This window comes from Oppia nitens, unplaced genomic scaffold (assembly GCF_028296485.1).
Source record: "Oppia nitens isolate AA-2021 unplaced genomic scaffold, nextdenovo-longstitch-racon4-pilon3 scaffold28_pilon_pilon_pilon, whole genome shotgun sequence".
Classification (NCBI taxonomy): Eukaryota; Metazoa; Arthropoda; class Arachnida; order Sarcoptiformes; family Oppiidae; genus Oppia; species Oppia nitens.
In genome coordinates, this window is record NW_026533208.1 from 485,647 (window position 1) to 503,256 (window position 17,610).

At 27.9% G+C, this 17,610-nt stretch overlaps 1 protein-coding gene across 1 annotated transcript; it reads right to left on the minus strand.

Annotated features, from left to right (window-relative positions):
• LOC128954593 (uncharacterized) lies at positions 1-3,747 on the minus strand. Its single transcript, XM_054300196.1, has 9 exons — positions 3,559-3,747; positions 3,331-3,477; positions 2,757-3,260; positions 2,398-2,520; positions 2,014-2,305; positions 1,577-1,916; positions 1,100-1,495; positions 826-976; positions 1-74 (listed from the first exon to the last, which is right to left on the minus strand). The coding sequence occupies exons 1-9, from the start codon at positions 3,694-3,696 to the stop codon at positions 33-35; spliced, it is 2,133 nt and encodes a 710-aa protein (XP_054156171.1). The 5' UTR covers positions 3,697-3,747; the 3' UTR covers positions 1-32.
• Between the last annotated feature and the right edge of the window lie 13,863 nt (positions 3,748-17,610).

The following is a 17,610-nucleotide window of genomic DNA, read 5'->3' on the forward strand; positions in this document are numbered from 1 at the left end:
AATAAATAATTTTATCGACAAAAAAAAATAGATCACATCTTTTCCATTGGTTTGACTTCAAACGTTTTGGACGTCTATATAATAATCATAATAATAAAAATATTTTAAATAAAAAATACATAGATTTAAATATATATCATATTATTATTATTTTTTAAAAAAATGTTATAAATATGTTAATATAAACAAAATTCAGTAAATAAATTATTTAAAAAAAATAATTTTTTATCAACTATTAGATTGTAGTATACAATTAGCATATTAATCTAATTTTTATAAAAATTTAGATAAATGTGTCATCAGATTTATTAATATATAAATTCAATTTATATATATATACTGTATATATATTAATAAAAAAAAAATTTTTATATGATTTTAATTGTGTACTACTAGTACTATCAATACTTTATATACTCTTCGCGCCATATAAAGGTAGCGAAACGTTATTTATGAATGATTATATATATATAAATTCAATTTATATATATATACTGAAGTATATATATTATAATAGGTTGGAAAAATGTCAATAAAAATATGAAGTTTATTATTACGGGCCAATACTGTACAAAGATATTTGTGTCTGAAGATGAAGATACTCATAGAGTATTTTAGTCGCTTGCGAAAACTGCCTGGGAGGAGGCGTTTGAAAGGTGGAGGAGTATGACCAAGTGCATTATATATATATATATATATTAATATTTCATACATAACACCTATAATTATCTATAATATCTTAATTTTTTATCTGATTGTACTCAAAGCACTGGTATATAAATTATAAAACTATATAATCAACAACAAAAAAAATGATTTTTTTACCCCAATATAAGATTTAATCGTTTGCATCAAGTTTTTACTGTTACCAAAGTGTCTGATCCGGTACTGACCGGGCAGTACATCGGCGGGAATGTCCCACACAATGTCCACTTCACTTTCGCCGAAGAATGTGTTGGTTCGGCGCCAATAAAATCTAATAATAAAATATTTTAAGAAAAACTTCAAATATCAGAGAGAGAGAGAGAGAGAGAGAGAGAGAGAGAGAGAGAGAGAGAGCACAGGTAGTTATGGTAGTGGTGGTGGTGGTGACACCTACTTTGTTTCCCAGTTAGCATCAGTAGCTATCAATAGCCAATTGCCCGGCGGTTTCGACGGATCCCAGCGCTCGACCGTCAAGAAGGAACTTTCGGCTTTGACATCGTTACGTGGATTGGCGGCCACAAACGTTACCCGTACGGTAGTTCCCGGACTGTACTGGTCCTGGGCGTCCCGTACCAAACTGCCAAACCGTTTGCCCGATGGCGTACCATCGTATATGACACCCGGTTTCAGACTGATTTGTTTGCTCAGTAGATTCAGTTCGGCCGGTCCCGGATCAATGGTTTCGCCTTTGGCCAAATGTCGGGCCAGTTGTCTGTACTGTTGAATGTAGGCGTCCAATGTGTGCGGACCGTACAAAGTGGACGCACCTTCATATCGTTGAACTTGATATCTGTTTTTAAACATAAGGATAACATTAGTAATCATATTGATTATTACACCCAACAACAAAAAAAAATCATAATTATCTAACTCCTCATAAGTGGCCACATATGATGCGTAAGCATTGGCCAGTCCGGCGATAACCACCTGTACGTCACTGTTTGAGTGTTTGTCGTACTCCTCTTTGACTGCTTGCCTGAGCCGACGGCCAGACATTGTGGTAAACTCGGCGGGAACGGCCACTACCAGTAGACTGTCGCCCAATTTGAATATCTGTGTCGGCAGTATCGACGGCTGCCACTGATAGGGAAACGACATCTCGCCGGTGGCAAACAGTATGGGTTTCGGTTTCTGACAATCGGTTATCTGTTTCGATGGTGTCTTAATTAGATTGCGAAGCAGATTCCAGAACGGGTTCGGACTGGTGTCACCTAAAAAAAAAATTTTTTTTTTTGGTGATATATATTATTATTATGGTATGTCTAGATTTTTTGTAGTTGTTGTTAATTAGTAGTAGTAGTAGTATACCCTGAAAAAAATCAAAAGCACCGGGACCATCGGTAGTACCGGCAGCAAAACTGTAGCCCATAGCCGGTGCACACGTCCGGACCGATGTCTTGTTATTGTTGACCGTCGGCTGGGCCAACTCGACCACTACGTTGGACATGTCTACAGTCTGATGAATGTAGCCAATAGTACCCGACAACTTGCGGCTAGCATTTTGAAACAGTTGTTTGGCTCTTGCAAATTGCCGATAGCCTATGATACGGGTGCTCTCAAACATGTCTCGTCCGGGACCCGAAGCTACACATAACTCGTTCTACACCAACAACAACAAAAACAACCAATTAATTAATAATTAGTTATATTATTAGGTAATTATAATTTTTGATTTTTTTAAAAAAAAGATACCTTTCCATTGCAAGTACTATGAGCCGTATCGCATGGCAGACCACTGTCCAGACAATAGGGACCCCTAATATTGGGCGATACGTCGCCCTCATTGGACTGTGGAAACAGTGCCACAAATGGACCCTAAAATACAACAACAACACTAAAAATTATACCAATTTTATGGGGGTGTCAAACAATATTAATACATTATAATTATATACAGTATTAATAACTATAGTTGTCGACTAATAACAAAAAAAAATATAATAATATAATAAATATAATCTTTTATATATATACTGTAATAAACTGTATAATTTAATCAAATATTTTTTTTAATCATATCATATATGTTAACTAAATAATAGGTCCATTACTTTTCCATGTAGTGTACCACCATTGAAGTCCTGCTCCATAAGCTGGGAGGCATAGCCTTTATTATCGCCACTAATCAGTTTATTAGTATTATTCATGGATGTTGCGTGAACTGCAAACCAATTGACAGCACCCAGTGGTTCATCCATCAAATCGGTTAGCTTGAGGACAGTCATATTTTTATCCGTATTATACTCGTATTGATTACGTTCGGCCGGACTATTATTATCGTAAGCCGTAGGACTACGGTTAGCGCTGGCATCCAACAGTTGGCCAACATTTACATAGACATAGCCGTCGGTTAAGTTATGATGGGCTCTGTCTATACTGCGGACAATGCCGTCGCGTATGGCTTGGAAGTTATGGTCGATGAAACCTTGCGACGATATTATATAGAGTATGTACTGTAGGAAACCTCCCGGTCCTGAGTGGGTGTGTGTAGTCGATAGCATTACATTGTTTATAGTATAGACTCCCTCATAGTTTTTCTCTAATATTTTCAATACCTATTTTTTAAATTTATTTAAGTTTTTAAAATAAATTTTATGATAATTATTATTATTATTTAAAAATTACCTCTAATTTGAGTATCTGTGACATCATTGCAATATCGGCCGATACGTAGCATATCCTATGGCCAGACATGTCCTCAATGATTACCGCTCGGCTGTATAGTCGCATATGTATGCCATGCGTGTCCTGACCGGGCTTTGCGTAACCCATCTATTAAATTAGCAATTAATTTATTTTTAAAAAAAAAATTAATAATTTTTATAATTATATTAAAATATATTTTATTTATACCATATTTATTTCGGCCGCCGGACCAGTGATGTCACCGATGCCGACACCGATACGATATTTATCGTCACATTTGACATTTGGCACTATGTTTGTCAAACCAATTGATATAATAATAATTAAGTTAATTAAGTGCCGCATAATGATGGCTAATATTTTTAGTATTTTTATATAATATATTTTTTTTGATGGCTAAACAAAAATTGTTTGTTTTTAAAAATATATATATATATATATTAAAAAATTATAGATAAGTCATAGTCATAGAGTCAATTAATTATCATTTAATTATTAATTATCGTTTTAATTAATTTTTGTATAATTTTTTCAAATATAAACAGTGTTTATTGAATACACATATTATATACAGTACTTTAGTAAATTAGTTATGATAATACATTATATAAATATATATTTCAAGTTTTAATTTTCAACACAAAAAAACTAAAAAAATTTTTTAGTATATATATCATAGTTTAATAGTATTAATAGTTTAGAAAAAAACACATACACAACAACACATTAAATATTTGTTTATACAGATAATTAATTATTAATATATTAATATTAATAATAATGTAAATAAATCAAAGTTATTATCAATCATATCATATATACATATATACTGATATTATACTGATATTAATATATACTGTATTTGGTTTACACTAATGATAAACTAAAATCATAGCTCATAGACTACCCATTCATGTAGTTTGTGTTAAAAACTCAATTGAATTGATTATTATTTTTATTATTGTTGACAATTCAGCTGTCATTTCAATGTCTAATTTTTATTTTATTTTGAAACTATATTATAAAGAGAGAGAGAGAGAGAGAGAGAGAGAGAGAGAGAGAGAGAGAGAGAGAGAGAGAGAGAGAGAGAGAGAGAGAGAGAGAGAGAGAGAGAGAGAGAGAGAGAAGTCATGTTATAATAACCAGTGATGCGATTCCTAGTATATAAACCCTATGTATAATATTTTTTAATACAGTAATGTTCACTACAATTATTATTGAATAGCTTAGAGTTGCCCCGGGAATCGACACTACACACTATCCTATCCCATATAAACTACTGTTCCTCTAGCTATTACCAGTAGTAGATAGACTCATATGTATCCTAAAATTTATTATTTTTATTACTATTATTATTTAAAAAACATTTTTCTAATTTTTAATAATAATGGGACATTCAATGACCCAAATTATTAATAATAATAATAAATAATAATAAACATTAACAGCAATTAATTTTTTGATTTTTGATTTATACTCATTAATATATTTCAAAAATATACAGTATATACCATATATAATATATATACTGTAATATATGATTAATAAGATGACAACTACTATATATCCAATATAATAAATTAAGGAAAAATATTTATATAAATATAATTAATTTTATATAATAGTTGACTATAAGTTTGTAAAAGAAAATATAATATATAATTTTAATTTTAATTCCACAATATCTTAAAAATTGAATTTTATTAAATTAAACTTGATAATTTATTATTTATAAGTTCCTATTATATATCAATTACTAAAATTATATCAATATTTATTATTAAAATTGATAAGTTTATTAAATACAAGGTTAAATGTATCACTTAGTTATTTTAATATAATATAGTAGTTATTAAACTTTAACAAAAAAAACTTATTCAAATACACACACACAAAATATTTTTATAGCACATTTACCTTGATATAAATTATTTTAGTWTTTTTTATTGTTTAGTTAATTGTTTATTAGTATCAAATTTATCAACTAAAACAAAATAATAATAACAAACAAACAAAAAACATAGCATTTTGCTAAGTCATGACAACTAATATTAAATAATATTATTATATAAAATTTATACACATTTATATCATATCTCTATATATATTTTGTTTTTTTTTCTAAAAATAAATTTAATTTAATTGATAAATATAACTTATAGTCTATAGTTTAGATAAAATAATACAATAATTGGTATATATATATATATATACAATAATAATTATTATATAATCAATTATTTATAATGATAATAATAATTTATTTTTAAAATTTTATATAATTGTTTTATCAGATAATGCATTTATTCCCACATTTATTTAACTTTTTGAAAAAATATAATATATATAATACAGTATATAAAGTCGCTTAAAAAAATTTATCGGTTAAATATGTTATTGAAAAAAATAAATAAATAAATAAAAAGTAATTTATGATTCAAAAAAAACAAATTTGAAAATATTTTGGTAAATATTATTATTATTATTATTATTATTATTTATTCCAGTGATAATACATATATAATAAAAAAAAATTATAATTTGTTTGTATAGCAATATACAGTATTTACAAAATAATATTCAATTGAAAGCAAATTTTATTATTATTATTTTCATGTAATAATCATTTCCTGTTATAAAACTGTTTTTTTTCTTTCTGTAAATATATAATAATAATAGTAAATACTTTTGATTATATATATATATATATATATATATATATCAATACAACAGACAAACATATAACAGATAAAATACAATGTGTTTGTCATATAATAATAATAACTCATAATTCATAACTCATATAACAACTGAAAATCAGGTAAACATTTATTATGGGGAGTGAGTGGAGGCCTGAGATCTCATATATATATATATATCAATGAAGAAAATCGCATCAATTGTCATCTCATTCAACATATATTTTGCTTATGTATTCAATGGAGGGGTTGAGAGGAGGGGTTGTGTTGTGTGTGTGTGTGTGTTATATATCGTTGTTGTCGTCCTCTTAGTCGTCGTCGTTGCTGTGAATCAAAACTGAACGACAACTTGTAAACTAAAGAATAAAATAAAGAAAGAAGAGAGAGAGAGAGAGAGAGAGAGAGAGATATGAAATGTAATAATAGTTTTGATATAAAAAAAAGAAGACATAAGAAGAAGACGAAGAATATATTGGACGACGAAATTCAAGAATATATTTGTTGTATGAGTTATGGCTAATACAACGGTTCTCATAATATATATATATATATATATATATATATAAGAGAGAGAGAGAGAGAGAGAGAGAGAGAGAGAGAGAGAGAGAGAGAGARAGGTTGTTCATCGATGAAAGAGCAACTCCAAGGTCTCAAACAAAATAGAGAGCTAACTGTGCGCTCATAATTCACACACGTTTAGAGAAACCTAACGATTATTATATGTATGGATATATATATATATATATATATATATATRTCTATACATTAATACAAATATAACATTAGTAGTGATGATAAATGAAAATATTTTTTTTTCTTTCTTTCTGTGAGCTGTTTTGTAACTTTAAACGGAAGTTTGCCAAATAAGCCGTGATATCAGTGCAATACAAGCATACATCCCGTCATTTCACTGGACAGTCACACTACTCTTTACATACATTTATATCTTTCAAAAGTTATATATATAAAGACCATTCATTAGGAGATTTCACAACCCGTTCCCCTATTTTTCTCTCTCTTTTTCACTCTCTCTCTCTCTCTCTCTCTCTTAAAATTTGTTGACCATTTGTTGCATATGAGATGGTATTTGCACTTAAAATCCATTAATCAACGGTGGGGTTAATTTTTCCACAATTTTTTGTTTGTTTGTTTGTTTGACAAAACAAATTGATAGTTCAACTCATTTATCCCTGTTTTTGGGTATCATTTTTTATTCCCAACCCATAAGCTATTTGACATTTTGTTGTATATATATATAGTGTGTGTATATAAATGAAAAGTCATATTTCTCTCTCTCTTACAAATATTTTGTATTTATTGCCACCAATAATAACATTTTGACCCACAATTTATTTTGTGTCCATAAAAGGCAAATATTTATAGGAAAATATATGATATATATTACAAAATCCTTTTTTCATAGGCTATTGCTTGTTGTTGTTGTTGTTGTTGTTGTTGTAATAGTATATCAAATGCTTGATTAATAATTTTAGACATTAATTATTTTGTTTTTAGTGGGTTACAAACAAACTGACAATTATTATTATTATAGTTATTTTTGTAACTAAATATATATATATAAAAAAATTGTTGTTAGTTTTGCCCAATTAGTTTGTTTTTTGGTTAGTAATAAATAATTTTGTTTTATTTTTTTTGGTGTTAGGGTTTACTATACAATATGATAGTATAAAAAATTTCACATGAGATAATGTCCTTAAAATTGTTTTAAAACTATTTTTTTAATAAAAATTTTATTTTTGTTTTTTTATAACTTAATCAATAAATAACTAATAATTAATAAATAAGTTTATATTGTATAAATAGATATGATTTTAGATATGATTTTTTCATATTATCTTTTATTGATATTTATTGATTTATCTATTAATCTATTTTATTTATATAAATTTTTTTTTAAAATTTATTTTTATTTATGTTTATGTTTATTATATAACACAAACATGATTTATAGCCATAAAATAAAATAATTAAAATAAAATGTTTTAAAAATAGTGTTTATTTTATGCATACATTTAAAAAAATAAATAAATTTTCATAAACATTGATATTGTAATTCAAAATTTGAAATCCTATTAAAGATTTAGTAGTTTTTCGGATTTGAAAAAAGTAAAATAAAATAAACTAAAAATATTTTGTAAATATTATACAGTAGTATATAATGTGACAAAATTTTTTTTATTATTATTGTATGTCTGTGTGTGTGTGTGTGAAGACATTTGTGATTTACATTTTCATTGTCCAACAAAAATACATTGAAATACATGTGAAGTTTTAAATGTCAAACTTTTTTTTTATAGTTATCATCCAATAGGACACACATTTCTCTCACTCACTCACTCTTCAATTATAATGAGATTTTTTGCATATTTTTTAAAAGATACAATGTATGCAAAACTTTTACAATTTTTTGATTGACAAAAGATTTTTATTTTATTTTATTTATTTTTTTTTTGTATCATTATGTTTGAAAAGGTTTATAATACATATATGTAAAAGTGAGTCAATGGGGTAATCATCAAAAATACGGGATATTTCTTATACAGTATATATATACTGTATATATGAGTGCTACTCACCACCGCTGCTGGTGGTAGTGATCTCACCATTGATGTGATGATGGGTTACCCCAAAAAAAAATCGGCGGTATAATCGGATTATGTTAGGTGTGAAATATTTTTTTTTATATATATATGGTATATAAGATATAATTGAGTGGTTGCACCCATACCTCTCTAGTGTTGTCTGACATACTGTACATTGACATTGAGAGAGAGAGAGAGAGAGAGAGAGAGAGAGAGAGAGAGAGAGAGAAATAAATAAGTAGTTTATGGTTTAGTTTTTCAGTTGAGAGTTGACTGTCACGGACGGGCACTGACATACACTGTCAAGTAGTATACAGTCTCACTCACTCACTCACTCACTCACTCACTCACTCACTCACAAACAAAACCATTTGATTCACTTAAGTTAATTCAATTATACACTCAATTGTATTATATATATATTGATAGTGGGCAAATGTATTTTCGTTTTTTGGTATTCTTAAAAGTAACTAAGTTTTTCTGTGACTTTTTGCTATATTTAAAAAATAATTTTTTGGCTATTATAAACTTTGATATCTAGTCTTAAATTGTATTATTAAATATTTGTTATATATGTTTAAATGGATCCGTTACAAGGCCTGACATCACATGACATCTGTATCAGATATGACATAAACTATTAATATCATCCTTAATTAACGGTACGGTGGCGGGCAAAAATTTTAATAATGCCAATCCTAAAGCCCTAAATGTAATCTCTTATCAAGCATAATTAAAAAAATTAAAAGTAAAAGATGTAGATGCAAATGACAAAGAAAGCCTGGAAAACCATCCAAACTTAAAATTTAAAAAATTAAAGAAATACTTTTGCTAAATTCAAGATTTTAAAGAAAATTAAAGGGAAATATATTAAAGTTTGCTTTATTAACGTTTAAAAAAATATTCGGTCGTAATAGGCTAAAGTTTTGTGGCATTTTCTTAGGTTCTATATAATTTCACTCATTACCTATAGGAAAATCACGTGAAAATATGACAACAATTATTTTAATGTAAAATTTCAATGGATTTATACCATGAATTAAAATAGTCGTTTAATCATTTTATTAAACAGATATTGCTTTGTAAAATTACTATTAGTTTTTATTTATAAAACACTTCTTTGATGGCAAAAAAAAATAAAATTCGGGAAGTGGTCAAAATCGGTGTCAATGAGTTTATCTCTTCAAAACTATATATATATATGATAGAGAATCAAACGACGATTATATAATTTATTAAAATAGAATAGCTTTTTAATAAAATAAAATTTAAAAATGTATAATGAAACCGAAAAAACATTTAAGCGGGCTCAATATATATCAGAAAAATTGGTGCTTAAAATATTAGGCATAAGGGATAGGGATGTTTTTGGGATATATATATATTATGTGTGTAATGGATAGGGATATTTTTTGTTGTTATTGAAGGGATGAGTGTGTTTTGTAAGTGTGTTGACAACAATTTGCTATATTATAGATTATAAGTACAGTATAACTAACAAACAAACAACCAAAAAATGTAGAGTTAGGACCAATTGGACAGTTGTGTGTGTGTGTGTCTGCTGTCCTCTACAGCTGTGCGCTTATGTACCAAATATTCAAACCAAATATTGAATTTACTGTAAATTATTATTATTATTATTACTTTCAGAAAAAAAAGTTTATAGTATATGATTTGTTACATATATATATATATCAAATAATAGATTATATAACAAACTGTTTAGTTTTGTTGTCCTCTCATATATTTTATATGCAATAAAAGTATTATAAAAACAAAACTTTTTTTTTATTACCGGGCAAACATATTTTTAGGGTGAAATTGATTTTTTTTTGTTTTGTTTAGTTTGTTTGCCAAAAAAATCCAATTGTTGCTACCACTACACCCCCACCCCATCCCATACCCCCTCCATGAAAAAATGGGGGGAAATAATAAAAACCACTATTTTTCTGTGTCTGTGATAAACAATAGCATCTCTCATATCAATTGAATACAACAATCAACAAAAAAATGAGATGAAATGAGATGACCAGTGAATTATTATTATTACTAATATTTATTATTATGAGATTTATAGAGAGAGAGACTATATTTTATGAATGAATGAATTGGTGAGTGGGTGAGTGAGTGAGTGAAAGGGGATGGTATATATATATATATGTGTGTGTGGGCAGGTGGGTGCCAAAGAAATTATGAACTGACCGTTGTTTGCCCCATATATACACACACATATATATATATAGTATAATATATATATCCCACATATCATATATAATATCCATAATTTTCAATATGTTTGCACAACATTTGCTTTTATATAACTTATATATATTAGTATTATTATGTTTACGACTCTCTCTCTCTCTTTCTCTCTATTGATAACCCAAAACAATTATCGACCAAATATTTTCTCCTTTATTACTATAGTAGTAGTAGTAGTAAAGGAGGACAGGCATAGTGGACATGGAGTGGAATAGTATTGCTCGGGTAGTAGTAGTAGTAGTAGTAGTAGTATAGCCATAGTCTAACCCCGTGTACAGTATTATATTTATACTACTGTTGCTATATTTGAGGAGCAAAAACGTGACTCAACACTAGATTTATAGCCATATATATATATATATATATATCTATGTTTTCAAGTGTTTGTGTGCCGAAAACAAAACAAAAGTTGCGCTTAAATTGTGTCACCAAATGTCCACAAATAGTGGACCAAAAATTTTTTAATGTGTGCGTGTGGTCTATGCCCTGGAAGTCATAAAAATAAATCTATATATATATATCCAGTATAATACCATACAGTTTACTCTAGTGGTAATGTTTGTGCATAAATATGACATTTCATTTAGTGACAAATACATACATGTTTTTTATATAACATTTTAACAGTAATACTTAGTATGCAATGTTATGTATGAATGACAACACTAATAATTATAACTAATTTTTATGACTTAGAAAAAAACTAACATTTTTTTGTTGTTTCTCCACACAATTTCTGGACTGATTTATTAATGATAAGTTTTAAAAAAAAATTGTTTCCAACAAAAAAAAATATATATAACTGAAAATTGAAAATACGTTTACTTTCACTGAGGCGTCAAATGTCCGGTCCTTTACTACTCCAATGTCAACCAATTTGTTCACATTTATGTATTACGAAAGGCTGACCATTGATATCCACAGTTTGGAGAGAGAGAGAGAGAGAGAGAGAGAGAGAGSACTGGTAGTAAAAATTAGGGTATTGAGGTCTATATGCATACGGTTTGGGGACACACACATAGAGTTTAGGTGCCAACAACAACAACAAAATTAAAACAAGCGTTAACTTAAACTAATGGGTAATTTGATGACAACAACCAATTTATACAGTATGTGCTAACAATATAACCAAACACACGATTCAGGAAAAATTGTCATTCAATTGGTGTGTATATTCCCATACATGCAAATAGTGTGTGTGGATGTGTGTGTGCTGGGCACTGGTAGCTCAAGAGAGAGAGAGAGAGAGAGAGAGAGAGAGAGAGARAGCAAAAATTGATTGCTTATAATAAACACATCCGATTTTATGTATGGGCTTATAAAATACATTACCGTATTATATATGCCTTAAGTGTATACTGAAAAAAACGGAAATAATATTAATCTAATGCATATAAAAACTTTTAACATATCCATCAGCACCGGGACACACACACACACACACACATACGAAAAGGCTATGCCTTCGGAGTAGGCACGTGCCCGTACGTGCTGTCGCATGCGGTGACGTGTGTGTGTGCCTGTAAGCACCCACACCGATATGGTGCCGCCGACTCTGACTGTCCAATATACGACTGATCACACTCTATATATATATATATAATACCCACGCATTTAGGGGCACTTATACACGAAAATTAATACACGATTTAATGTTAGTTATGCTTATAAAAATCCTGGACAGTCGTGTCTCAACGGGATTTACACACTAATAATAAATATGATGGCAATCAATGTGTCTGATTGTATCCYGACTTAAAAGAGATGTCAAAATCAAAACATTTTGTTTAATGTGTTTTACAGTTTACTGTACTGTACTGTACTGAGAGCTTATGGACGTTACTCTTAGGATTTCTCTCTCTCTCTCTCTCTCTCTCTCTCTTTCTTTCTTTCTCTCATTTGTATTATGTATTAAATAATAGAAAAATCAAATGCTTTTATCTCCCGGTTTTCTTTTTCCGGGTTATCTATAAAAATAATCAAAGCTTCTCTCTCTCTCTCTCTCTCTCTCTCTCTCTCTCTCTCTCTCTCTCTCTTCACTGACTAATAGGGAAAGTGGTATTCATTTCTGCTAGTAGTCAATACTCGGGTGTAAAATAAAAGGTGGGTTTTCTCTCTCTATGATATGTACTATGTATTTGCAAAACGATAAACATTACATAATACACATAGAAAACTATGAGTTGAGAGCACCGTTAGGTTTGATTTGTGTGTCCCATAACGTAAAAGAGTAAATCAATAGTTAAAATTGTTTTTACATATATATATATATATATATACTGTATAAAAGTAATATTGAGATAGAAGTCAATAATAGAAAATTCAATGGAAATCCAAAAATTTATTATATGATTAATTCAAYGAATAAAATACAAAAACACATGAATATTATCTACTATTTTATTTTATTTACAGTAACTTATAATATAAAAACCATCGAAAATATACCATCAAATGAATGAATCAAATGTCGTTAACATTACTATAATATATTTATAATACTTTTGAATAATAATAATAAATGGATTTAAACAAAACAAAATAGTTTTCAAATTTCTCAGAAAAAAACTATGAAATCATTTGATTTTTTTATCTCTCTCTCTCTCCTCTCATATTATATATGATATTAAACACTATTTTTTTATCAATTCATAAATTATTTTTTAATCTCTGATGCATTTGATTGATAAGTTTTAAAGGCAATAAAAATCAGTTTTGTCTGAATTATATATACATATATCTAAATATCTATTATATATATAACTTATATCCATATATTTTTGCTTTATTACTGTAATACCAGTATTTATACACACGAGTGGACTTCATTTAAGTATGACATTAGTGTAACAAATCGTTAGGCTATGGGAAAGTCATGGCCTAATCATAATCATAGGCACCACCGATACTAGGATATAGTATTTAAATATATATATATAAAGCTATATACAGTATATATATATATATATATATATATAAAGATATATATATTTATATCAATATATCAAATAATCAACTTGTATTTAAACTAAACACTAAAATAAGTATAACATTCACACACTATTATATTCAACCAAAAAAAAAAAAATATTTGGATCTAAATATTTGGTAACAATTTTCAACACAAATAAAACAAAACAAAAAAATTAATGAAATTTTTTTCACCACTCAAATAGTCAAGTGCTGGACACATACAGTACTTATATACTGAAATAATGTATGACTTATACTGTATATGACTTATATATCTATCGACACTTGAAGTTATATTATATTAAATGTATTCACACACAAAAAAGTGTTGGATATCATAGTCATCGGTGGTAACAGATGTGTGTCTATGTGTGTGTGTGTGTGTGTACTACCCGTTACGTCATCCATCGGGAGAGCACTTGTCCGCAAAGTTTTTCAAAAAAATAAAAATAAAATAATAGTAATAATAATATAATAATAATAATTGTTTTCTGTGTTTAATATTATGTTAACTTAAAAAAAACTTTAACCAATTTTATTCATTGAGAGATAGTTATTGTTTTTTTCGTGAATATTTTGCTATTATATACAGTATTGTATTGTAAAGTATATAAATTTTTAATATCAATAGATAACCAAATAAAACTAAAAACTTGGCGTTTATAGCACCCACTTGTTTCGGCTATTGAGCCCTAGTAGACTGTAGTAGTAGTAGTATATTTACCAATGAAGCACTGGGATGTGTTCAAAAGTGTCCCAATGGTAATGGTAGTGGTGGTGGTATCAACAATGATGAAGAGCTTTACAAAAATATTATAAATCAAAAACTATTGAACCATTTATTTTAAAAAAAAAAAAGTTTTAAACAGTGAACTATATAATAGAAATATATTGTAGTAATAAAATGGATAAAAACTATTTTTATTTTTGTTATTGATTTTCACTTTATTATAACAATTTTATATAATATACTATATATAGTATATATATATATATATATACGGATATTTATCGATAGATTTTAAATACAGTAGTAAACTGTATTGTAAGGACAGGTGCTATAGATTTTAGCAGAGAGAGAGAGAGAGAGAGAGAGAGAGAGAGAGAGAGAGAGAGAGAGAGAGAGAGAGAGAGAGAGAGAGAGAGAGAGATAGGTTTGGCATACAAATCAAAATTCATGTCTTCAATTGTTCAAACAAATTGGGTTTTAATCCAATAATCATTGATTAGGGATTTGCATTTATACACTCACTTATTGATGACTACTATGAATAAAACTACAGTATTATATTGGTGTGGACTTGCGGTCCGATTTAGTGCCAAAATAATATATAAAAAAATCGACCTGAGCTCCATATAAATATAATAGTTTTCGGCGCTCATGTATGTTAAAAGGATTTGGTTGCCGTAATATAAATATTACGGACAATAATTTAGTAGAGATTTTATAGCAATTTTTTTTATAAATTTTATTTATTTGAACGGCAGCTGTCATTTGATGAATGATGAATGTGATACCAATTTTTTTTGTCAATTTTTAATATAAATAAATCATATATTTATATAAACAATATTTTATTAATGATTATTATCGCCAAAAAAACTTTATTTAAACTTATTATTTATATTACGATTAGATTTTAGGGTTTTTTTTATACTCAACTAACTATTAGTGCAAACAATTAGTGGTCGTCTACTTTATAAAAATATATCAATATATATWTATATATATATATATGAAGTGTGAACTCTCTYTCTCTCTCTCACAAAAAAATATGAACTCCCGTTCCCTAAAGTAATTGTATATTCAATGGCCAGTGTGTGTGTATGAAAAAAAAACTTTACACCGATTTTCATATTTGCATCAATCGGTGATATCAATCAGYAATAATAATAATACACTTTTATTTTATTTTTAGGTAAACTAATATTTTCACTGAGTATTTAGTGCACACACACACACACTCACTCACACACACACACACACACACACACACACACACACACACACACACACACTCACTCACTCATACAGTACATACAATGGGTGTGCTATCTCTATCAGTGAATCTCGTTTCCCACCAAACCATCCAAACACACAAACCATTCCTACAAAAAAAAACCAACGGTTCTCACTCAACAACAACATACATACACACACACACACACACAATAAAAACTATATATCTATCTATCTGTATATATATTTATATTGTTTGGTCACTAAATATGAAGCACTTGAAGAAAAGTGAAAGTCAATAGAAAACACGTGCTTTTTTCTATACCTAAAAAGCATTTATTTTTACTTTATTTTTTTTTTTGCTTTCATTTCATATATATAAACTGATAGATGACTTATAATGAGAGGCAAAGAGAGAGAGAGAGAGAGAGAGAGATTGAGTACCTCTGCTGCAAAATAAAACCTCTAATGAAAACTATTGTTAAACTTCTATAGTCTATAGTCTAGTTTGATAACCATTTCCTCCAACATCCCATATCAATGACTGGTATATACTATGGTATATATATATATATATAATAAGTCCATTTCCGAGGGCTCACTAACTACTCAATCATCTAATACACTATACTCTCTCTCTCTCTCTCTCTCTCTCTCTCTCTCTCTCTCTCTCTCTCTCTCTMTACACACACACACACACACACACACACACACACACACACACACACACATACATACACTTACAATACCAGTGCTCTGATATTGTAATAGTCATTGTAGTAAACCATTKGAAAAATAATAAGATAGTTAGAACTTACTTTCCAAAGGTATAAATTCTCTCTTATTTTTTAAAATTTTAAATATTTTTTAAAATTTTTCCAATTTTGTAATTTATTGAACTAAAAAATTAAWTAATTAATTAAATACTRTAAATGAAAATAATTTGCAGTATAATATAATTTACAGTAATTAATATATATATMTATATATATATTGTTATATTTTTAAAATACTGTATATATTTTTTAAGAAAATATTAGTAATATACAGAAGAAAATTTCGTTGGAATTTTTCATATATTCAAATATATTCCCACAAAATATCTCTATTGATCTACTATTATAACTATTGTTGACAAAAAAAAACTTAAATATATATTTTTTTGAAACTTAAATCCAGTTCACCACAAAAAAAAWGTTTTTTTTTAAAGTTTTTTTTTCAACCAAACAATTCCTCATATCGTTTAGTCAAATGAAATAATGGACAGGAAATGATTTTTTCTCGTTGTTTATACAATATATGGTTTATATACATAACATAAATTGAAAACTACATAATATTTGTATTTTTTTAAGAGTAATGTTTGGCRATACCTAACCGTACAATTTTTTCATCCCTAAGCCTCTCTCTCTCTCTCTCTAAAATTATATGTTTGTTACAAATATAAATAGTGTGTATATATATAGTATCAATACCTAAAAAAATACTAATTGTCATAACAATTAGGTCATGACTTTCCCTTCAAAAAAAATATTGTTATTATTATACAATACTTATCTCTCTTTCTCTCTTTATCTATCTATTCATACGTTTTTACTAATTCAGTCATTTATTCATTCATTCATTCAGAAAAATGTCTAATTTTTTACGGTTATTGTTGTTATTGGGTATCCTTTTTTTGGCCTCTCATTGATTGTTACACTAAAAAAAATAAAATTGTTGTCAATAATTGATTGTTTAGTTTTTCCTCTCTCTCTCTCTC